At 39.8% G+C, this 25,283-nt stretch overlaps 2 protein-coding genes and 1 long non-coding RNA gene across 5 annotated transcripts in view; 1 reads left to right on the top strand and 2 right to left on the bottom strand.

The window, feature by feature from the left end:
• LOC133474960 (DNA repair protein XRCC4-like) overlaps positions 1–19,350 on the bottom strand; it is a 36,847-nt gene extending 17,497 nt beyond the window's left edge. The window contains exons 1-3 of one of the 3 annotated variants that reach the window (XM_061767179.1): positions 19,232–19,350; positions 15,447–15,605; positions 13,373–13,575 (exon numbers count right to left, since the gene is read on the bottom strand). In XM_061767179.1, coding sequence (XP_061623163.1) covers positions 13,373–13,575; positions 15,447–15,585 — 342 coding nt within the window. In that variant the 5' untranslated portion in view covers positions 15,586–15,605; positions 19,232–19,350. The remainder of the gene's footprint in view (positions 1–13,372; positions 13,576–15,446; positions 15,606–19,231) is intronic. The other 2 variants (XM_061767178.1, XM_061767180.1) reach the window with 2 other exon arrangements.
• Positions 1,604–13,364, bottom strand: LOC133474963 (uncharacterized). The gene is made up of 3 exons (XR_009787680.1): positions 11,447–13,364; positions 7,033–7,093; positions 1,604–3,345 (listed from the first exon to the last, which is right to left on the bottom strand). It is a non-coding gene; the product is annotated as an uncharacterized LOC133474963 (long non-coding RNA).
• Positions 19,322–24,999, top strand: tmem167a (transmembrane protein 167A). Its single transcript, XM_061767181.1, has 4 exons — positions 19,322–19,435; positions 21,114–21,223; positions 23,988–24,022; positions 24,149–24,999. Exons 1-4 carry the CDS (start codon positions 19,433–19,435, stop codon positions 24,217–24,219), a joined length of 219 nt encoding a protein of 72 aa, XP_061623165.1. The 5' UTR covers positions 19,322–19,432; the 3' UTR covers positions 24,220–24,999.
• Positions 25,000–25,283: the final 284 nt, after the last annotated feature.

The raw sequence follows: 25,283 nt of genomic DNA, 5'->3' as shown, positions 1-25,283 counted from the left end.
TTGCTGCTCTCTCAGTGTGGTCGTCCTGTAAAGATGACTGCATGAGCACACGATGCTCAGTAAGGTTAAAAAACAAACAAAACAAAAAACGAGTGTCAGCTGAAGACTTACAGAAAAAGAAAGAATTGTTGGCACATGCCAACATCTCTGTTGACAAATCTACGACACTTAAAACATTAAACAACAATGGGGTTCATGGGAGAACACAAAGGAGGAAGCCATTGCTTTCTCAAAAAAAAAAACAAAAAAAAAAACTGCTGCACGTTTGAAGTTAGCAAAAGAGCACCTGGATGTTCCATTGCACACCTGGCAAAATATAATCTGGACAGATGAAACCAAAGTGAATTTTTTTGGGAGGAACACACAACGTCGTGTGTGGAGGAAGAATGACAGCACACCAAATGTGACGTATGGTGGCGGAAGCATTTTGGTATGGGCGTGCCCCGCTCCCTCAGGGCCAGGACAGCTTGCTATAATCAATGAAAACATGAATTCACACTTATCAAGATATTTTGCAGAAGAACCTGAGGTCATCTGTCAAAAAGTTGAAGCTCAAAAGAGGATGAGTGTTGCAGCAACAGGACAATAATCCAAAACACAAGCAAATCAACAACAGAATGTCTTAAGAAGAAGAACATACGTGTTCTGAAGTGGCCTTGTCAAAGTCCCAACCTCAACCCAACTGACATGCTGTGGCATGACCTTAAGAAAGCTATTCATACTAGACATCGCAGGAATCTTCCTGAACTGCAATGGTTTTACAAAGAGGAATGGTCCAAAATTCATCCTGATAATCAACTACAGGAAATGTTCAGTTTTTTTCTGTCAAACCAGTTAATAATGCCAAGGTTTGCTTGCTTTTTCCTTCTGTACTGTGAATGTTTACATATTATTTTCAATAGAAATATGAAAACATATTGTTTCTGTGGTATTAGTTTAAGGAGACTCTATTTGTTTATTCTTGTGATTTAGATAAATATCACACTACATTTTAAGACCAATTTATGCAGAAATTTAAGAAATTCCAAAGGGTTCACATACCTTTTCTTCGCATTGTAACTCTCCAACAGTGTCAATCACAAAAGACCATTCTTTTCTTTTTGGCTGGATTTTAGATGTTGGTGTACCTAATGGAGTGTCCAGTGCAAATAAGGTACTTCAACTGTAGTCAAAGTATACTTGACATGCTGAAACAGTGTTTCGACAAAACGACAACACCATCACGATTTTACCACATATTATGACATATACATAAGGTTTTTTTTTTTTTTTGTCATACTAATAACCAGGATTTTGTCAAACATCATACATCTTCCGGACCGGACAAGCTAACACTTCTTTACACTGTGATTGGTTCGCTTAACTAAAATTATAATATATAAGGGGAAAAGAATAGTAACAGTTTGAGCTGTGTTAAAACATACATTTATGGGGTTAACTTTCACAACCTATAGTAAACAATTACTATCTTTCTTTTAGGGGTTCTGCAAAGACTTACAAACAAGTGAATACAACATCACCAAGTTTATCACACATACTGTAGTGTATATAGACCCTAAAAGAGGAAGAAACGAGGGCTAAAAAACCACGCTCTGTGCTTGAGGAAGATGGAATTTGTTTATTATTGATTCTAGCTCTTTGTGGAAAGAAGAAAGGGCGCCTCGAATGCTCTATTTATTTTCTTGAGCATCTGCTTCTCCCCTGAGACAAAGGGATAAACTAAAAGGTCAGCCTGCCTCTGCCAAGGTGTGGGAGGTCTAAATGAGCTTGAAAGATCCACAGCTTAATGCCACTTCTTTATGTTTTCTATACCGCAACTAAAATAATGCAAGATTTTCTGGAATCAATCTAAGTTTTTAATCAATACAAGATAAAGGTAAAGAAACAAATATACCTCAAGACAAGTTTCATTATCAGCAGTGTTTTGTTCATGATCATTAGAAATCAATGTCTTTCAATGACTCCTAAACAATATGCATAACAGTTGGGTTTTCTGTATCATACAGAGAGATGTTTCTAACATTTTGACCCTTCAAATGTATCTAAATAACATTAACATCAATCTTCAGCATAATGGAGCGCAGTTCGACACCACTGAAAATAACAACCACAATAAAAACATCATTAAATGAATACCGCTTGACAGTGTTAAGAAAAAAAAAAAAAAAGAGGATTGTAATTTTAAAGGCAAAATTATTATACAATTCTTGTCTTGGAGCTCATTATTGCCCAGGTGTACCTAACGTTATGGCCAGCCCCAAATGTGATATTTAGGATGATATCTGAAAGTAAATCTCGGTAACTCTCTACATTATTTGGAATTACAATATGGTCTGATGTGTGGTCTGATGGTTGTTTGTGTGTGTCTCCAGACAGCTAAACCAGACCATAAGGTCAAAAGAGATCAGAAGGGGCACCGGAAGGTGCAAAACACAAGGTCTCATGACCACATCAGGATGTAAGTGATACTAGAACAACACAAGGAGCAACAAAGACACAAAGCTTTGCTTGTCATAATAGCCGATACACATACTTAACACCTCATACCACATGGGTCAGAGTACATAAACGTTAATATGATCAATCAACAATACGCAAGTTGACATGGTGGTTAAACACATACTTACATAATATTTGAATTTTCAACTACATGATATGAGACGGGATAAATAGAAAAGGATTTCAGTAGGATGCAGTGTGGTTCAGTTGTGATTTAATCTCCTCACATCATCCTTTACAAACTGCTCATATTCGGTGCACACACGGTACTGTATGTTCCGGGTCAATTTTGACCTGGACCAAGAATGTCCATGTACCGTAATTTCTCGTGTATAATACGCACCCCCCCCAAAAAAAATTGTCAAAAGTCAATAGTGCGTATTATACACAGATATAGGGGCAAATGGAAAAAAAACTTTCACATTTTCTAAATGTATGCCGGGATCTAGTGGTTATGAAAAAGCTGTGCACTTTCATTCCAAAATGCCACATCCACCTAGTGGTTATGAAAAAAGTGTAGCCTACACTTTCATTCCAATATGACATGGGTACGTATGACTGCATAATATGTACAGTTCTGGTCATAAATTGACAGATCCTGGCAGAATAATATGACTGATAACTGAAAAACAGACTTCCCTCTCCCCAGCCACTTCATCCAGCTCTTCCGGGGGGATCCGGAGGCATTCCCAGGCCAGCCGAAAGACGTAGTCTCTCCAGCGTATCCTGGGTCGTCCCCTGGGTCTCTTCCCTGGGTGTCCCTGTTAAAGCTACTGCCCCCGTGACCCGACCTCAGATAAGCGGTAGAAAATTGATGGATCGATGGATGGATGGATGGACTGATAACTGAAAAACAACCATCATTAATTTCTTTATGGTTATGTTTTTTTTATGATAAATGTGTTTCTGAAATGCTTGACCATTTAATTTGAATCCATTAAAATAAAATTAAATGTATTTTGCCTGGTCCTTCATGTTTTCATTAAAGAATTGTACCCATCTTACAAATTCTTCCCGGGTAATCAAACAAATTTCAAAATAAGTAAATTTAAAAAAGGATTACATGTTCAAATAAAATGCTTAACTTCAGAATAATTCTTTGAAAAAAACTAACAAAATACAGATAATACTTCATGTTTTGATCATATGGGTAGAAGCAACATCATGCATTGTACAAATGTATTATACATAGGTATAAGGGTTTTCCAGAATTTTTAGGTCAATTTTGGGGCTGCGTATTATACATGGGTGCGCATTATATATGAGAAATGATGGTAATAATTGTCTCATGAATATATCAAAATATGAACCAGTGGATGGATCAAATGTATTAATACCCTGTCTGGCATTAATAAATGGATGATTAATACATGATCAATGTTTCAGAGGAAATGTGAAGTGTATTTTTAAAAATATTTTAAACCAATCATTCTTGTATAAAAAACATGCATCAAAAAAATATTATGTCTATTTTACCTAGGACATGAAAAAAAAATCATTTAATCCCCCATTTTAGTTAAATTTGTCCAAGAAAAGCCTTAGTGTACACAAACTTTTTAGCACCTGTACAAAAGAATGACATTAAAGTATTACTTTTTTTGCTTAATTTGGGTCACTAGAAAATGGTATGAAAGTTCAGGGTGGGGGAATGTTTATTGCGGTCAAATGTCAAAACAGGTCAAATTTGACCTGAACAATATCTAAGGGTTAAGCACAATCTCCATCAAGCAGGGAAGTGAGTGTGATAACACTGAGTGGCACGATGACAGAATGAAAGTGTATTAGAAAGTGGGCAAGCGTGCTCAGGACAGGAAGTGTGGGTATAGAGCAGAGATCAGCGCCGTCAGCCACCATGCAGAGGCGTGGGGCTAGATAAAGAGCAGGAAGCGAGGGGCGGGAGCCGCCAGGCCGTGCCTGATAACAAGGATGTTCCCACAGTCATTGAGGGAGAAAACTCTCCAATTAAACATTGGAAAAATCATATTGGATGTTTTTATACTGTTTTTGCTTGGACAAAAACTATGAGCTAGTACTCGTCCACTTTGAGAAGGACAGTTATAATTTAAAGAGCCTGTAAAATGACAGGATAAATGAATTTCTAATTTCTAACATTATACATATACATACTTGGCAAATAAAGAGGATTCTAATTCTGATTCTGATTCTGACATGTTTAAAGATAATTGCTGAAAAAGTGCAGACAGAACTAAGTAGTACTGAATTGTTGCGATACAATGTTAAACTATTCATCGAGAAAGCACGGCCTGCCACCGGAGCTGTTGAGGCAGTTCTACATAGAAGTCATTGAATCAGTACTGTGTTCTTCCATCACAGTCTGGTTTGGTGCTGCTACAAAAAAGGACAAACTCCGACTGCAACGGACAATCAAAACTGCTGAAAGGATTGTCGGTACCCCCCTACTCACCCTTGAGGACTTGCACGCTGCCAGAACTAAGACAAGGGCATGCAAAATCCTCTCGGACCCTCCCCACCCCGGTCACCAGCTCTTCCAGCTCCTTCCCTCAGGTAGGCGCTACCGATCAATGCAAACTAAAACTAGTAGACATTCAAACAGCTTCTTCCCTCTTGCAATCAACTTCTTAAACAGCTAACTTATAATTCCATTACAACAAGCTGGCAATTTTTTGACTTGAGTTCGTTGTCACATTTCTGTGGGGCCAATTATGTATTACTCGTGCACTCACTGTAGTTGTCTCGCCGTGCTGCACTATTTGCATATACTGGCCACTCATGCCAGAGTAGCATCTGGTCCATTTGCACACTGATTGAGGAGTATCTGTAACATTTGCACAACCATTGTCCCAGATTATCGCACTACTCGTCACTTTAAACCGCATACACTCCTTGAAGTCTCAGTGCCCTTTGCACAATGGTCATTGCACCGGACTATTGCGATATTAGCCATTCGAACTGCTCTAAGTGCTAGAGGACTCTGCATCTTTTTGCACAATTGTTTTTTGTCAATGTCTTTATGTCTCCAAAGTGTTCTGTAAATTGACTGTCTGTTGTACTAGAGCGGCTCCAACTACCGGAGACAAATTCCTTGTGTGTTTTGGACATACTTGGCAAATAAAGATGATTCTGATTCTGATTCTGACTATTTCAGTTTTCCAGATTTTGGGGGGGCATGGCTAAAATGGCGCCCAGTGACACACTTGGGTGTCCGATAAGAGTCCCCCTAGCCCAATCTAAAAATATTAGAGCATGTTCGTTCTCATCAGAATCAGAATCATCTTTATTTGCCAAGTATGTCCAAAGAACACACAAGGAATTTGTCTCCAGTATTTGGAGCTGGTCGGCATGGCGGATGACTGGTTAGAGCGTCTGCCTCACAGTTCTGAGGACCGGGGTTCAATCCCCAGCCCCGCCTATGGGGAGTTTGCATGTTCTCCCCGTGCCTGTGTGGGTTTTCTCCGGGCACTCCGGTTTCCTCCCACATCCCAAAAACATGCGTGGTAGGTTAATTGACAACGCTAAATTGTACGTAGGTGTGAATGTTGTGCAAATGGTTGTTTGTTTGTATGTGCCCTGCGATTGGCTGACAACCAGTTCAGGGTGTACCCCGCCTCCTGCCCGATGATAGCTGGGATAGGCTCCAGCACGCCCGCGACCCTAGTGAGGAGAAGCCTTGCTAGTTACTTAGTTACTAATAGTAACTTACTTAGTTATTATTACTAGGCCCATTTCTACCACTGCACCATGTAGTTAGCTAGCTAGCTCTGCCTAAACCCCCAAAATGCATCTTCCCTGGATGACACAATTTAGAGAACAGCTTGATGCGGTTATTTAATTTCCCAAGGTGATGCCACGGATGAGCACGTCGGGGAGTGGTTTCACACATTTGGCACACATACCTACAGCCATTGAGACCGGAGGCAGGGCTTTGATTTTTCACAATTTTTAAACCTTATTCAAAATTTAGGAGACATTTATTTTCACTTTACAGGGATTTTAAAAGAGGCCTCATCAGCAGTTGTGTATGATGGAGTTGCTTAGTCGCAGTTTAACCAGAAACACCTAAATTACATTCATCATTACCGCTTTTGGGGTCATATTCATAAAACATTAATGTCAGGTCAAGTTCAACAAATGTTTTGTCCCCACCCACCTTTCTTCTATTACGAAAGGAAACCTGATGAACATTTGACAATTCCTGCACCCTGAAATTATCTGTCTGGGAAAATATGTTCCGCTTTTAAACCTCTCACATGTTGGGAAAAGGGCGGCACGGTGAACGACTGGTTAGAACGTCTGCCTCACAGTTCTGAGGACCGGGGTTCAAATCCCGGGCCACCTATGTGGAGTTTGCATGTTCTCCCCGTGCCTACGTGGGTTTTCTCCGGGCACTACGGTTTCCTCCCACATCCCAAAAACATGCATGGTAGGTTCATTGTAGACTCTAAATTGCCCGTAGGTGTGAATGTGAGTGTGAATGGTTGTTTGTTTATATATGTGCCCTGCGATTGGCTGGCAACCAGTTCAGGGTGTACACCGCCTCCTGCCCGAAGATACCTGGGATAGCCTCCAGCACTCCCGTGACCTTGTGAGGATAAGCAGCTCAGAAAATGGATGCCTGAATGTTGGGAAAAGGCAGTGAAAGAGAGTAGAAAAGAAGCAAGTGTCAAACATGAATGGTATTTTGTAGTTGATGCAAAAGTTGAGTGTGAAAACTATACCACACACTGCAAACACTGGTGATTACAGTCAGCAACACTGACATTCATATATTTGAATTTTAAAAAGCACACACACTCATCTAAATACTTTGTGTGGTCTGGTTGCTCTTTTTCATTTAAAGTATATGTCCGTTACAGCCAATCATCAGTTAAATTGAAGCATTTTTTCTTGTATGTGCCCATATGCACCCATATTACTGTACTGTACAAAATCATTATTTTGAACTTTTTTTCATGGCCTAAAACGCCCAGTACAGTTTTTGTCAATAAATATATATCTAAAAAAGAAATGTTGGATATTTTTAAATGTTATCCAAACTTACCACACTGGGGTGCTTGAAAAACTAAGACAATCTTGAGGCAACCTAGAACACCGTGGAGGAGCACAATGATGGTAAAGACCTCTAAATCAAAGTGTAGGAAAGCAGAATGTAAGTGGAGAAATACTAAACTCCAAATTGACTATGACTTCTACAGACAAAGTATTTGTAATTTTAACCAAGTGTTAGTCAGGGCTAGACAGTAACACTTTTCTGAAATCATCAGTAAGAACTTCAACAATACTCGCACACTGTTTGCTGTGGTTGACAAGCTCACAAAACCCCTGAATCAGATAGCTCCAGAACTCCTAACAGCAGATAAATGCAATGAATTTGCTTGTTATTTTAATGACAAAATACAATCCATCAGATTAAATATTAGCACAAATCAGCAAAATGATCAAATGATATTACATCTGAAGCCACCCAGGAAAACTGCATTACCATGTCTGAATTTGATACTGTTGACCAAAAAAAAAAAACTAGAGAAAACGCTTCAGCAGCTGAAACCATCAACGAGCTGTCTTGACTCAATACCATCTGACTTTTTCAAAGATATTGTGAAGTCTGTGCTCGCTGATTTGCAGCAAATAATCAATTGCTCACTTCAGTCAGGCGAGTTTCCTAAAGCTCTTAAAGTAGCTGCCATTAAGCCAAATCAATTACTAAAACTGCCTTCTATCATCTGAAGAACATATCCAGAGTGAAGGCTTGCATGTGTCAAGCAGACCAGGAGAAGCTCATCCATGCTTTTATCTCAAGTAGACTTGACTTTTCTTACTGGACTCCCTAAAAAGAGCATTAAATAGCTGCAGCTCATTCAGAATGCTGCAGCTCGGGTTCTGACCAGAACAAAGAGGTCAAAGCATATAAATCCAATTCTAAAGTCTTTACACTTGCTTCCAGTCAGCTTTAGACAAAATTTTAAAGTTCTGCTACTGGTCTATAAATCTCTAAACAGTTTAGGTCCTGAATACATGAATGAAATGCTAATGGAATATAAACTCAGTAGGGTTCTGAGATCGACAGACTCAGGTCAAATAGTGGAGCACAGAGTCCAAAGCAAACATGGTGAAGCAGCATTTAGCTATTATGCTGCACGCAAATGGAATAAGTTGCCAACAGAAGTGATGTCAGCCCCAAGTGTGCATGTTTTTAAGACCAGGTTAAAAACTTCTTTTTTCCCCATGCTTTCTAGCGCATTTCCACTTTTAAATGATATTTCTTGCATTGTATGCTGTTTTAATTGTATTTTTGGTTCATTTTATTTTATTTTTTTCTTTGTTTTAAATGTTTATAAGTTGTTTTCTTTGCTTTTAAATGCGTTTAATCATGTAAAGCACATTGAATTACCTTGTGTATGAAATATAAATAGATTTGCTTTGCTTTGCTTTGCTTTGATGGTGACATTGTTGATGTACTCATAGTCGAGTCAAGGCGGGTTGCTTTCATAAGCCGTGAGGAATTAGTGTGCTTCAGAGTTCCAAATCTGTTGCCATAGATGAACGGCCTGACAAAAAAAAGATTACTGTACCAAAAGGAGCATGTTCTAGATTCCACAGACTTGTGTGTCATATTCCTCTTAAAGTTAACATTGCTGCCATGCTGCTCTCTTTCTGACCTTCGATCCCTCAGGCGGCACTGCATCAAAAACCGACATCAATTTGTAAAGGATATCACCAGATGGGCTCAGGAACACTTCAGAAAACCAGTGTCAATAAATAAAGTTCGGCACTACATCCGTAAGTGCAACTTAAAACTCTACTATGCAAAGCAAAAGCCATTTATCAACAACACCCAGAAACGCTGCCGGCTTCTCTGGGCCCGAGCTCATTTAAGATGGATTGATGCAAAGTTGAAAAGTGTTCTGTGGTCCGACAAGTCCACATTTCAAATTGTTTTTAGTAATTGTGGATGTTGTGTCCTCCGGGCCAAAGAGGAAAAGAACCATCCGGACTTTTATGGACACAAAGTTCAAAAGCCAGCATCTGTGATGGTATGGGGCTGTGTTAGTGCCAATGGGATAGGTATCTTACACATCTGCGAAGGCACCATTAAAGCTGAAAGGTACATACAGGTTTTGGAGAAACATATGCTACCATCCAAGCAACGTCTTTTTCGTGGACGCCCCTGCTTATTTCAGCAAGACAATGCCAAACCACATTCTGCATGTGTTACAACAGCGTGGCTTCATAGTAAAAGAGAGTGTGTACTAGACTGGCCTGCCTGCAGTCCAGACCTGTCTCCCATTGAAAATGTGTGGCGCATTATGAAGCGTAAACTATGACAACGGAGACCCCGGACAGTTGAACAGCTGAAGCTGTACATCCAGCAAGAATGGGAAAGAATTCCACCTACAAAGCTTCAACAATTAGTGTCCTCAGTTCCCAAATGTTTATTGAATCTTGTTAAAAGAAAAGGCGATGTAACACAGTGGTAAACATGAGCCTGTCCCAGCTTTTTTGGAATGTGTTGCAGCCATAAAATTCTAAGTTAATAATTATTTGCGAAAAACAATAAAGTTGATCAGTTTGAACATTAAATATCTTGTCTTTTTAGTGTATTCAGTTAAATATAGGTCGAACATAATTTTCAAATCATTCTATTCTGTTTTTATTTATGTTTAACACAACATCCAAACTTAATTGGAATTGGGGTTGTACATACAAACATAATAAAAAGAAAATGTCAAGAAATTAACTGGTTTTATGACATACTTACTACATACTACCAAAAGTCACACACAAACACTGTAGCATATTCTTGGCCAAGTGAATGCAGTCTGTCTTTTCTTGTAGCTCGCGCTCCACTCTCTCTCCCTACCACTGCATTTTAATTATTGATGGGATAAGGTCACTTGCCATACAACTAAAGTATAATAATAAAGGACAGCACACAAAGGACCAGGAGAAGGTCTTTATGAGTACATCTGTACATTTCTGAGCACCATTGCGTACATAAACAGGCACACTTTCATACACGGCACATACACTCATAGAGATGGCCAGAGGGAGTTAGACAGGAACAAGCTTTAATCAACTAGTGTATAATAGCGGGAGATTGGAGTGTTCTGTTTACTAAGCAGGGTTTTATGGTTCTTTACAGTGTTCCTAAGCCCATGGCTTTCTCCTTCTGATCGTCTATGCCGAGACGGACATCTGAAGACCCTGGGTGACCTGCACCCTAGAGTGAAGAGCCCCCGACAAGAATATCACTAAGATCCACTGAAAGCGCACTGCTCAATCAAACCTCCTACTCCATTATCCACAAGCGGCCAACGTGTAAAGGCTCATTGGGCACACCTCTAAATTGGTACCACCGCAGCTAGTGTATGTTCAAGTGAGGGACCTTTTAGAAGAGATCTGAACCTTGCTATTTAACCAAAATTCAATCAATAAACCTTTTTGCTGAAACATTTACAACCAGTGCCCATTAGAGCACAATCTCCTGGCAACAAACTGAATGATTTCTATCATGTGCCTTTGTCCAAGGCCACCTGGAGGGAACAGGGCTTTCCTATTTCTGCAATAATGTAGACTATAAACCTTATCTTCTTAACAGCCCCCTTGTAAAAAGACTTCCTTTCTGTTTGGAGCAAAGCTATTTCATGCATTTCTCCCTTGGGAACAATGCTGGTTTGAGCTGGGGGGCACAGGATGTTGAGGAATGTAAGGGCAAACTAATTAGGCATCTATGACAGCTTTCTAAACATGGTCTCTGTGCTTTCTTGGAACACTTATGTGGGGTTTGTAGCACATCTTTTAAAATAAGCGTGATGTACATGTGTGTCCTCATCAAATCATTTGAAGAACAATGGCCACGATTTCAATATCATGTCACTTTTCAGTTAGATCTCAGCAGTATGAAACTTTATACAAGATGTGCACCACATATATCAGTTTGTGTCTGAAGTTTGAGTTTACTCGTCACCTTCGTGGCCAAGCCAAAGCCGGGAGGGTGACTGAGCTGATCTCATGCAGGAGTGGGGTGGCTGGCCAGGGAGGAGGCAGTGTCGGAGGCGACACTGCGGGCCAGAGGAGCCGTCCGCCTGAACACCGGCACGAGGCCGGCTGGCGGGGGCCTTCCGATGGCAGGTCATCAGTGCCAGTCGGTCGGTGTGGATAGTGGGAATGAAAAAAAAAATTGGACAAAGGTCCGCTGGAAATGAACGGGAGGAGGACTTGGTGGGTGGATGTTTTTTTTTTTTTTTTTTTTTTTTTTTTTTTTTTTTTTAAATCCAGTTTGGGTCAATTGCTGATGTGTATAGTTGTCGTGATGTACTTTTATTTATGTAGAATTAAAGATACTGTAAGATCTTCGTAATGCTGAATTTTAATTTCATACTTCTAATCACTAGTCTTACTGTCGCAAGTGTTGGTACCTGCGATAACCTTGGACACTAGTCTGTCTAATAAATTCACACGTATGTCCCACTTCATTGAAAACTGTTATGAGTTAACCAGACCCAGATGTCCTAATTATGCAGTTGACAGTACACTGTTAGTGTACATTGCACTTCAGATTTTTAATTAGTTGCTTGTTCTCTACGGCAAAAAATGGTATTGGTAAATAAAAACAAATATTTGTGCAAATTGAAGCTTTTATTTGTTTCTTTTCACATGGATTAATCACAGAGACCTAAAGCAAAGAAGGGGTTTATCCTGGTTATTACACGGCCCAAAGGCCTGGCAGGTGGTCTCTGCCCATCTTGCACCCCACAAAAGCCCTGATATATCCCTCCCTTGCTTCAGGTCCCTGTGGAATTAAGTAGGGATGTCTCGATCCAACTTTTTCACTTCCGATCTGTAACCGATATTGCAGCCTTGAATTTTGGCCGATACTGATATCGGCACCATCCCATTTCAGTTATAATCATACGTACTTTACTTATTTTGTAGTATGTAATGTTAGAAAAGGCTTGATCAAGTGATATTACTCAAATAGAGAACAACAATCCCCAACAGTATGAGAGAGAAAAACTTACCCATTTATTATTAACGAATGGGTTACTTAAAGTAACTGCTGTGCACGTCTTGACCTCTGAGGGGCAGTGAGGTTCACGCAATATGATACACACGTAGTAACAAAGAAAGTAGAAGAAGTCACGATCGAATATTGTTAATAAAACTAGTTTTCACAGAGTTTGAAGAATATATGTCTGAGTATTGTTATATTGTGTTTGTATGTGTTTATATAGCGTTTTTTGTACCAATATTCATTATTTTGAGAGATATGAGTGCTGCGAGCTTGATGCTAATCTTTGTTAGCTCGTCAATGGTGTTTTTCATTCATGGTGCGTTAGCTTGGAGATAGTGATTTTTGTGAACAAAAATGAATGAAGAAATGTCTGTGGTGTATTTGAACATTTAATAAGTGTAATTCTTTTGCTATGTGTTTTTAGTTTTACAGTGAACTTTAACTGGAGTGTCAATGAATCACTTTAAGCAAACAACATTCACTCTTACTGCTTGCTAGTATGGTGGCACTTTAGCAACCTGCTGCTGTGATCACGTGGGCTCTGCATACTGTCCGGGCGCAGCTGGATAAAAGTGCTGGAGTGGCGCATGGAATGGAGTGCTTGTATAAAAGTGGGAAACTCTGGGATTTTCAATCAAGTCAGATCCGATCGAATACTCGTTTTTTTGCTGAGATCGGCTGAGATCGAATGATTTCCGATCTCAAAGATCGGCTCGGGACACCCCTAGAATTAACCTGCATAACATTGCTCCTCAAGATGAGAAAGTTGTTAAGTTGTTGGTTCGCAAAATTCTTCCTCAAAGAAAGCCTTGAAAGTTATGTGCTTGTGTTTCTGTAATTAGGTGAGTTAATATTTTACATATCAAAACACTGACTCACCGAGACGCCGTCACACATTTTGTGGTATGAGAGTTGAAGGCAATCCAGAGCGAGCTCAAAAGAATATATGTCTCCTTCACCGGCTCTCCTCTCGCCTTCTCTCCCCTGTCCACCTCCCATCAGTGCTTGATGAAGATCCTCGACATATCCCTCCATTGGGGCCTTCATGTCTTTAGCCTGCCTCGTAAGTTCGTCTACTGAAACTGGACAGAAAGAAAGCATTTTGGTCATTTTTTGCAGGATTTTCTAAGATAAACACTTGAGAAAAACTGGACAGGAAGCAAAGGAATAATAGCGGGTTGGAGAACAAAACTGTAAATACAAATTACGTCGTATGGCATGAATGTATGTGAAAGACGATTTAAAGGGAAGCATGCAGGGATCCTGAAGGGAATGTCATCAGCTGTTGCACAGCTGCTCACACAATGACTGAGAGTCCCAATTAACACATCAAACGCAGACACACAGCGAGCGAGAAGTCTGCACATACGTTAGCTGTCATAGCCCCATCCCAACCTGTCAGCTCTGCAGATGGACAGCAATAGAAAATCAAGGAGCACTTATGTTTCCAGGTGTCTTTCCACAGAAAGTACACTACTGTGCATATGCCGGGCACACACACTCTCAACACAGGCGTGCATGTACAAAGACAGGCCTTGTGGAGGTTCATCGACTTTATACACCTGTAAGCTGCAGCACAGAAGGGAAGGGATAATGGAAAACAGGTTCACTTGTGTCCCCCTGCTTAAAGAGTCACAATATTATTGGACAGGCCTTTACCAGGTGCAAGTGAACAGTTGGCCCAGTCTGTTGACTGACAGAGCAGGTGATCAATCTATCAATCAATCAAGACCAGTGCCTCTCAAACTGGACCCCTCAGCGGCTTGACAGCCGGGCGGCGTAGTAAAATATTGTGCACCAAGCAGCTGTTCAATATGGACGCACCAGTAATGTCAGACACTGGATTATTTTTTTCCAATATCCAGAACAATCAGTGTTACAGCCGTAACGAGTCAACGTTCAGTGATTTTCGTTACAAAATATGGATGTTCCGTAACATACATCCCCGCACATACTGTATAACCAACCTGCTGCAACGGAAACACTGTGACCACCACTTTCCTTATGGCGAAACAACATTTTGAGGTGCCACATATTATCAGTTTGCTGAACCAAATACAACATTGCATGACTATCACAGAAGAAGTGGATTGCCCTGGCCACTGTAGAGAATAACATTGTAATGTAACATAATATTATATGTATTAGAACAATACAAAAAAAGTTGACTTGAGCGAGAGTAAAGGCAGAGTTTGCATATGTGAGAGGCTGTTAGCTCCATCCATTGACTAAACTTGTGCATTTCCACAACAGTCTCTCCACGTTTCGCTTTTTCATCCACAGGAATGTGAAATTATAGCTAAATTTAGTTAAGTATTATTGTAAAACACAGTACAAATACTGTGTATACTGTTTTGTTACAGGCTGGGGCCACCACTACCAGACTTCTACCCGGAAACGTAATTTCTGTTGTCAAAGCTCTTGCGCATTTTGGTGAAGGTGACTATCCATGCATCGCTTTTTCACCCATGGGTACATATGAAATTATAAATATTGTTAAGTACTGTAGTAGTGTTGTAAAACACAATATAAATACTGTACAACATTCTTTATTTGTATCAGCCGGCTGAATCTCGCTTCTTCCCGAAACATATATTTGTGTTGCGAAAGCTCATGTGATGCAACATGGCCGTTACATCTGCGAAATTGCGACGCCACTCACCAGCGACTAAAATATTGAATCGGAGCAAAACTAGCGACCGAGGGTTGGCTACTCTTAAAAACTAGTCTCCGAACCCTGCACACTGAGTGACAGTTCAATTGAGTTCGGGCACATCGCTCGGGAAGACATCCAAGTTGCCACAGCTTTTGGAAGTGTCTCAGAAGGCATCACCCCTGTAGACTGCATAGGTTGGGTGTTCTGAAGGTGGAGCTCATTAACTAGGACACAGCTCGTGTGCAGTAAATCAGTAGATGTGGGCTGAAATCTGTAGTTCTAACGGTGGTCTTTTACCTTCTCCATTCCATGCAGAGATGCCATCGGAGAGAGCTAGTGTGAACCCAGCACTGAGATTGACAGCAAAGTCAACTCGCAGGAAATAGGGGGTCCCCAGGTCAGTGGACACAGTGATCTGTCTGACTGCACCGCTCATGCCTCATATGTCACCTGCACCTGCAGACAACCAAACACACAAGAATGGTGTGATACAATTCCCGTTCAAAGTATCGGGATGCACCAATAGCTACTCTGACGGCCTGCTGTTCCATCAACCCCGTTTTCGGTCTGATGTTGCAACTTCCAACACCGTGTTAATCTTTTAGTTGCATCAAAATGCCTCATTGTTTTCATCTCAGATTTGGTAATAAAAGCCTCTGTGTGTGTTTCAATGGGGGTCTCATTGATTCAGTGGAACCACATGGAGATAATCAGGTTTTGGCAGGCTTTTGTATTGGATCGAGGCCTCCCTGACCACCAGCAAAGTAATTACCGTACATGTGGAGATAAGTCAAATCAGGGCCTCAGTTCGACGTCTTTTACTGGTACGGAAAATGAATGAATGAATGAATGAAACATACAGATTTTGTATATTCTTATAGTCAATTAAATGCCATGAATTGCATTTTCACCATAACAGTCAAGTACCTCTTGGTAATGGATTTACTTTGATTAACAACCTTTATAGGTACAGGTTGCGCTTAAGAAATGACTCGACATAGTTTCCACAGGCATGCCAGATTGTAGTACATTGTTAGAACAAAATGACATTTGCAAAATTGCCTTTACTGTTGCCTAATTTGAGAGCCAAACATTGCCAGTGATGTGCCAGTACAATCATGTATGTGAGTTTAAAATACTATAACTAAAATAAAAAATAAAAAAAACTGCCAATTCTCTTTCGCTGATGTATTTTAAAAGAAATTAATCCATGGACAGGTTTGACCACAACAAGCAAAGCTCTGATTACCTCAACTTGCCAAATCATTATTTTGTGGTTGAAGTAGATGTTATGTACACACTTATTTAGTACTGTCACTGTGCCCTCAAGGTAATGTTACGAATAATGGAGCGACTTCAACTGTTAACATTAATAGATTGCCAAATAAGAGTAATAAAATGATTACAATGAAATCCATGAAATCAGTATTTACCTGTAACTGTCCATTTAGGTTATTGGCTACATCTTTGTTTTCCTGTGAAATAATCTGAGAACTTTTACTTGATTGCGGATGTCCAGGCTCAAATATGTGATTACTGGTTCCACTGCAAGTGGAAGTGAGTTAGACATCATCCATGCTTAAATACAAGGCAAAGAAATTGGAGATGGGGGGTGAAGGAGCAGCTAAATTGGCAGTTAGCCTAGCTGGGTATGTTTGAAACATGAATCCCTTTAGACATCTTACAATAACTTATGACGCATCAGCACCCTTCTTTTTCTTTTTACTGTATATGCTGACATGCACACAGACATACTGAAGCATATGCAAGAATCTTACAGCAGCAGATTAAAGTTGACCCTTTGTGCTTCAAGAAAGGGTGTGGCTAGAGGAAGGGACCGAATGAGATGAGGGGAGATGAAGGGTTCAACTTTAACCTCATAAACGGAGCCTAGCTAGTCATTAGTTACTGTAACATCTGGTCTGCGAGGACGATGACCCTGTGGTAATGACAGAAGGCCACTCCAATTTAAAAAAAAAAAAAAAAAAAAGCAGAGCTGTCTGTTAGGAATGGGGAGCTGCACAAAAACCTTCAAAGTCCATCCTGAAGTCTATCTGTTCAAGCGCTCCATCAGCACACACAAACATACACGCAAATGCTGCAGTGTGTAAATCATCAAACAATAGCCCCCCTACAGTTTTGACACACACCCTTTGACCCGTTCACCCTGCAACCATTGTCTTTTGTTGTCCTAGCGACATTAAAACATAATGCTATGCTCCGGAAGTACAAAGCAAACAAGGGAATGTCTGTGGTAAAAGGCTACAATGAAAAGTATACACTTATTGTATGAAGAATCCTGTGCTTTAAGATGGAGAGTAGAAAGCAATCAAGGGCTGTGACAATTACGCTGTCCCTTCACTGGGCTTTCGTTTTACGGCTGCTCCAACACTGGTTGTTAAAATGAAGATGGGAGGTAGTGTTTCAAAGTGATTATTGTCACATTCTCATAAAAAAACAATTTCCTCTCAGGGTGGGCACTCTTGAAATTTCCTTGAACAGCTATGGAGAAAATTCTAAATCAATTAGTTATTTTATTTATTTTTCTAGGGCCAGATAGTTGTAGTAATGACCTTTTACACCAAGTACTGCCTCAAAAAATACTTAGCTCTCCAAATACCATCATAATTCCCAACATTAAAATACAGTAGCGAAGTAGGTCAAAGCGTTCATCAAAAAGAGGCAGAGGCTTTATTTCTAAATAGTATATTTAATATTATTCTAAGCCACTGTAACATTATGCACAATTTGGACAATAAAATCTGTGACTCTTCGCGTACCACTAGTCGTATGCATGTTACACTCCGAGAATTATTGTTCCAGTGTGAGTGTACCATAAAAATTATTTGTGTTAACTTTAGATTAATATACTTAATCAATCAATGATTAATTCATAAATTAATCAGCCTATCCCTAAATGCCTCTGCCTTTTCTTCGTGATGGTAGTCATCACCTAAACCTTAATAGCATAAATAATTGAACGAAGATGAAACATGGCAACGATCACGGGGCAGACCGACAAATGCATGTCTCACCACAAAAACAGGTTTGTAGAATAATCATTTAACCATCGACACTTTTAGTACCGTACTAATTATATTCCTTGTTTTCCAGGAACTGTTGATGTAATAGCAGGAGGTCAAGTTCACGCTATGTCTACTATGACAAAGTCTGTTTCCCTTGCCCTCATAAATTTACCGACAACTCCTTCTAAATGAAATAGTTCTTGTCAAATTAGAGTAATAGAGGTGGATGGCAACCCCAAAGAACAAATACATGAAATAAAAATGTGAGGTATGTGCACCTACTCGTAAATCTAATAAACGCCAAACAAGCCAACTTACACTCACCAGTCACTTCATCGGATAAAAGAGGCCTATAACATTCTGCCTTAAAAAAAAAAAAAAAAAAAAAAAATGCAAAATTATGACTGTCACTGTTAGTGAGGTATTAATGCGGCTATGTTTATTATTGTGGGTGAACTGTGTGGCATGCAAGATCTGGTTCTAATATTTTGTCCCTCTTACGTTTATTATACTACAACCATGATAAACATAAAGTTCTATTGATACCTCTTGGAAAGTTCTCATCAACACTGAGTACTCTTATCTTTGTATTTTTTGATAGTACTGTGCTTGTTTTGTGTTTTTTCTCGTCAGTGCAAAGTTATCAATGCGGGCACCAGTACTTCTCATTTTTTTCTTTTTTTTCCCCACAAGTATCTGCACTTTGAATTGAAGTACAGAGTATAAGTATTTTTGACACCTCTGCAGAACAAACCGGAAATATATTTTCTTTAAAAACATCTCCTCCTCCCGAGCTTGTCCACCTCATTCATGTATTAAAACCCTTTTTGCGTGTCCCTGTAACCACTTTGCAAACACTCAACCAGCAACAAAAGTCCACTATTTTGTCAGTAAAGTACTATATGCTGACAACATGTCGTGTATACTTTATTAAAGATTACCTAGCTGCGCCGTTGTACAGTGACAGTGATTTACGAATAAAACTTTTTTTTTTTTAAATAAACGTTCCAAGTGTGTGCTTTATGAAACACCTAAAAACACACTCAAAAGACTTACGGTGATTAGGACACTGCGAAGTCCAATAGACGAAGGCTTTATGAAAATGAAATTGTGCTAATTTCCCTGTTGCAGTTGTCACTTTCAGCCGTTGTTTCCTAAGCCAATCACCAAAGCGGAATTGTCACGCATTGCGTCATTGCATCACACGTACGTGAACGTAAGACCGGAAGTGTCATGTGGCGTTGACGCACCATCAAAATGGTAAGCATATTTTCGCTCATAAAGTGCACGTGCACGCTAAATGATACATTTAATCGTGATTTAAATGGTGCATGCATAATCACGTCCCTGTTGCAGGCCCACTGACTTAGTAAGCGCGCCTTTATCTGTGTAGTTGGACGGATTTGTGACTCAACTGGCTTTCGCTAGCTATGATGCTAAATGTTTAGCGAGTCAATAAAAGTAAACGATGACTTTTTGCGTTGTCGTTTTAAATATGACCGAAACATCGATGAACGCCACTTTGTAACTGATCGTGCCTTATCAAGATGGGTCACATGAACATTTATCTTGTTTCCTTGCTGCTGGTTTGCGCGCACCATGAAGTGTATTGTGCCACGTAGCTGCAACAGTCCCATCGAGGACGCTTCCACCTCATGCACCACCGTTTCATGAAGTATCTACCTTGCTCATAATTGTAATTTAAAGCACATGCAACGAGTAAGAAGATGCTGCATGGATGTATTAAGAGTGCCTCAAATAGTTGCTATGTGGTCAAAAAGGCACAACTTTCTACACAGTTGTTACACACAACACATTGAACTAGATCCTACATAAACTTTTTTTTGTTTTTTTGTTTTTTTAAACACGAGTTAAATAACTTATAAGTAAGTACAATACAGTTGTAACATGAATGTTACAACTGTATTGTACTTATAAGTTGAATACAGCTAAACTGTGGCGGCACGGTTAGCACTGCCTCACAGTTCTGAGGTCGGGGTTCAATTCCCGGCCTCACCTGTGTGGACTTTGGATGTTGTCCCTGTGCCTGTGTGGGTTTTCTCCGGGTACACCGGTTTCTTCCCACATCCCAAAAACATGCATCCATCCATCCATCCATCCATTTTCTGTACCGTTTTATCCTCACAAGGGTCGCGGGCGTGCTGGAGCCTATCCCAGCTGTCTTCATGGTAGGTTCATTGAAAACTCTAAATTCCCCGTAGGTGCGAATGTAAGTGCAAATGGTTGTTTGTTTATATGTGCTCTGTGATTGGCTGGCGATCAGTTCAGGGTGTACCACGCCTCTCGCCCCAAGATAGCTGGGGATAGGCTCCAGCACGCCCACGACCCTAGTGAGGATAAGCGGATGGACAACTAAACTGTATTTGACTAATGTACTGGATTTTAAAAATAATAATAATAATATTTAAGCTACTGTAACGTTATGCACAGTGTGAACATTTAATTCAGTGATTATTTGCGTACCACTAGAGGGAGCCCGCATACAACACTTTAAGAATCACTAAACTAAAAGGTGCGGTTGGTACCTTGCTCAAGGGCAGCTCGACAGCAATCAGCAAACAGATTAGGATTTCAACATACTAGTTGCTATTTTATGTTTTTTTGTTTGTTTGTTTTGTTTCTTTGTTTGTTTTATCTGGAGCGGGACTTGCACTATGGCACTTGGGTTCCAAAGCCCAAGTCCTGATGGAAGATATATCTGACTTTTCTTGGTAAACTTCAGACATGAGATCTTCTCTACATTGAGGAGACATGTACAATTTACATCAATGAAATAATAAAAGGAAAGTAAATGTATCTACTTTTTAAAAAGTGTGAGTAAGAAGTTGTAAATCCACAAATCCCAACAGCTTCCTTCTTGGCATGATTTGAACTGGATCATGTTTAAAATTTGATTGCTTTCTTTTTAATTTTGCAGTCAGCCATTTTCAACTTCCAGTCACTGCTCACAGTGATTCTTCTCCTGATATGTACCTGTGCCTACATCAGAGCGCTGGCTCCCAGCCTGCTGGACAAGAATAAGACCGGGTATTATGTGCGCGTAATCTACATCTTGAACATGTTTGGACTGTATTCTGTGGCATAATTGAATGAATGATCACAAGCATGCAGTCAGTGTTTGTGTCCAGTAGCAGTGCAACATAAACAAATTGATTAGGTACGCCCACACTACTACTATTCTAAGATAATAGTGCACTGTTTTGATTGGTAATGTAGATATTAATTCATTTGTATTGTAGTAGTGTAGAACTACACTGCATCATAGTGAAAGCTGTTTCTACTGATTTTATTGCCTCTCAAGAGACGAGGGATAGTTGGGCCGTTGGTGACTGGACGGAAGGGATGAATCAGGCTCCAAATTGGCAAGATTATCTTTGTGTACAATGGGCTTTTGGGAAAATCCTGTGTGGCAATACAAATATTTAAAATGTAACCGTTCATCCCACTCATAGTTTATCTGCCGTTTGTACTATTATAAGATTATCTCATGCATGAAAGTAAAATACAGTGCTGTGAAAAAGTGTTAGCCCCTTTCTAAAATTCTTAGATTTTTGCATAGTTTCCCCATTTAGTTTAAGATCATCAAGCAAATGTAAATATAAGACAAATAGAACCCAAGTGAATGCTGTTTTTAAATGGTGATTTCATTCATTAAGGAAAAAAAAACTATTCAAAGTTACCTGTCCCTGTGTCATTACACCCAAAAGTCATTACACCCCCCGCCCCCCTTGTTAAATCATGAATTAATTGTGGTTAATTTTCACTGATCTGATTACCTCCAGACCTGTTCAATCCAGAAAGCACTTAAACACAATCTGTCCCAACAAAATCGAATCAGACAAAAGATCTAAAAAGCTGCGAGAAAATGACAGCATCCAAAGAAATTCCAGAAGTCGAGAAATAAAGTAATTGACATGTATCAATCTGGAAAGGGTTACAAAAGCCATTTCTTAAGTTTTAGGATTTCAGCGAAACCTCAGGGAGAGCAATGAACCTCAAATGGAGAAATTATGGCACAGTGGTGAACCTTCCCAGCTGACAAATATTACGCCAAGAGAACAGGAATGACTCATCCAGGAGGCCACAAAGGAACTCAGGACAACTTCTAAAGAACTGCACACCTCCTTTGCCTCAGTTAATGTCAGTTTTCATGACACAACAATAAGGAAGAGACAGAGCAAAAATGGCATCCATTGCAGAGTTCCAAGGCGAAAACCACTGCTGACCAAAAAGAACATAAAGGCTCATCTTACCTTTGTAAAAAAAAAAAAAAATGTTAATGATTCCCAAGACTTTTGGGAGAATATTAGATGGACTGACGAGATGAAAGTTGAGCTTTTTGGAAGGTGTATGTCTCGTTAGATCTGGTATAAATGTACCACAGCATTTCAGAAAAAGAACATCATACCAACAGTCAAACGGGATGGTGGTAGTGTAATGGTCTTGGACTGCTTTCTCCTTCAGGACCTGGAGAACTTGCTATGATTGAAGGAACCAGGATTTCCTGAAGGAGAATGTTTAGCCATCAGTTTTCCACCTCAAGCTGAAGCGTACTTGGGTTCTTCAGCAGGATAATGATCCAAAACACAGCAGCAAGTCAACTTCTGGATGGCTTAAGAAAAACAAATTTAAGGTTTTGAAGTAGCCAAATCAAAGGCCAGACTTGAATCCGATGGAAATGACCTTAAAAAGGCCGTTCATACTTGAAAACCCTCTATTTTTGCTGGTAAACTTAGAATATTTTTTTCCCTTAATAAATGAAACCACCTTTTAAAAACAGCATTTTAAGTTTACTTGGGGTTTATTTGTCTGAAATTTACATTTGTTTGATGATCTTAAACATTAAAGTGGGGAAACTATCCAAAAATCTAATAATTTGAGAAGGGGGCCAATACGCTTTCACGGTACTGTATCTCACACACATTGGATGGACATCTGCAATATAATTGCATTGGTAGTTTAGTGGCGCAAGCTTCTGCCTTTCATGCAGATGGGACAGGTTCGATTCCCAATCAGTGCCCCAATACCCACCCACTGATGGTCCGAGCCCGGATAAAAAATGGGTTGGTTGTGTCAGGAAGGTTATCCGGCGTAAAAACTTGCCAAACATATTATGCGAGTGACAAGGTGAAAGTCACAACAACATTTTCACTATTGTTGGCAGTCCTTTTAAAGGCAAGTTTATTTGTATAGCCCTTAAACTCAACTCCCCCTTTCCATCCAGGCAAGGAAAAACTCCTGAGAAAAACCCATTTAGGGAAAAAACGAAAGAAACCTTAGCAAGGGATCACATATAGAGAGAGCCCCCTCTTTGTAGAACCGGGCTGAATTCTTACAATAACAGCCTCACTTTGCTCATCACCCCCTCTTCGGGCAGGAGAGGAGGGTGGCAGTATAACAGGCAAAAAAAACTGATCACAGGATATGAGGCAGGAAAAGAGACCAGTTTTATACTAGGTGTGCTTTAACCAAATGTGAATGTGTAGAAATAAGTTTGTCAAGATTTAATCATTTCCACAGAGGTAACTGCTCTAATGTCCATAGGTAGGGTGCTCCAGAATAGGAAACACAAATGTGTTTGATGAGCAAACACAAATGCAATGTGGTGTGCATGTCAAACAGCTTCAAAGATGGAAGGGACTCCTCCTACCAGAAAATAAATAAATTGTTTTATAATAAATAAATTAATTAATTAGTTGTATTTGTTGGCAAGGCTGTTAATCATTCAGTGACGCATGTGCAAATAGTTAAACAGGAAAGTGTGATTTAAATTTTTTATTTTATCTTTCAGGCTTCTTGGGATTTTCTGGAAGTGTGCCAGAATAGGTGAGACTTTTTTTTTTTGTAAAGTTGCATAGCGCAGTTTGTCTCTAATGCATTTAAATCCAATTTGAAATTCAATCAATCATTCTGTAACTTTACAGTGATCTTGATACTATTCATCTGTTTCAGGTGAGCGGAAGAGTCCTTGGGTGGCCTGCTGCTGTATCGTCATGGCGTTTAGTATCCTGTTCTTACAGTAGCCATCCAAAGAGGAGGAGGAGGAAGGAAACGGCGATAACAAGAACAACATGGACAATGAATGCTATTGTACAAGCACAGCAAGAACTCCAGTGTTGGATAATGTACAAACAGGGAAATGCCCTCACTCCCTGTAGACATGGACCAGAGTATGTCCATTCTTCTGTGGACACAGAGGTCTGTCCTTGTTCCATTCTTGTGGATCCACCTGGGTAGGGCTCCATCAGAGAGAATTGATATTCTCAAATCAATGTCTGGGATCAAACGATGCTTGTCCGAAACGTCTCAAACAATTCCCCCCCCCAAAATTGTGATCTTTGTTCTCAAGTTTGCTTTTATGTTTTTGTAGATGGGTTGGGCATGGAGACGTGTCTTTTATTAATCTCATCACCCCATTGTTGATCTAAAACAAATAAATCACCGTCATATTCCACGGTAGGCTCAAGCGGACCAAGGAGAATGATGTAAATTGTATCGCCCCTGCTTGTTGCAGTGAGACAGGCCTTGTGATAACCTCCGATGTGACCTTCCCGTCAACACTCACCTGCCTTGGCGACTGTTAGCTGACAACAGAATGTGAGCACATGCGCAGTAAGACCAATTATTTTGTTGCCATTATGTCCTACACTCACAAAACTGTACAAACAAATGGTATCCAACACAAGAGCTGTAAAAGAACGTCACAATCACATCACAAGAGAAAAACCCCATGTAAAATCTTAGGTTATTTTGTAATGACAATGTACTGTACCAAACACAATAAAGTCAATGCCCCACTTTAATTCTACTTTATATTTTGAAAAGATAGCAGATGAGCAAGAACCATAGTGTTCAATTGTTTTATTTATTTATTGCGATTAACAACAACAAACGCAGAAAAACGAAAGATTCAAGCAGCAATGTACCCTGATTGTAAAATGGGAAATGATGGATCATATTAAATTATGCAAATGGCCAAGATGTTGATGCATTTCATTTGACAGATAATCAACAATACTTTACATGCTACAAGTATTAGTGATTTGTTGGGCAGTAATGTAAATTATACTGAATGCCCTTAAATCTT

The sequence above is a fragment of the Phyllopteryx taeniolatus genome, chromosome 3 (assembly GCF_024500385.1).
Source record: "Phyllopteryx taeniolatus isolate TA_2022b chromosome 3, UOR_Ptae_1.2, whole genome shotgun sequence".
In the NCBI taxonomy this organism is placed as follows: domain Eukaryota; kingdom Metazoa; phylum Chordata; class Actinopteri; order Syngnathiformes; family Syngnathidae; genus Phyllopteryx; species Phyllopteryx taeniolatus.
The sequence above is the reverse complement of the archived record's forward strand: the minus strand, read 5'-3'. Positions and strand labels throughout refer to the sequence as shown.

Bases quoted from the DNA above. Each gene is read 5' to 3' on its own strand.
- tmem167a (XM_061767181.1), top strand. The intron at 21,224-23,987 runs GTATTATGTGCG...TTTATCTTTCAG, and splicing joins CTGGACAAGAATAAGACCGG to GCTTCTTGGGATTTTCTGGA. The intron at 24,023-24,148 runs GTGAGACTTTTT...CATCTGTTTCAG, and splicing joins CTGGAAGTGTGCCAGAATAG to GTGAGCGGAAGAGTCCTTGG.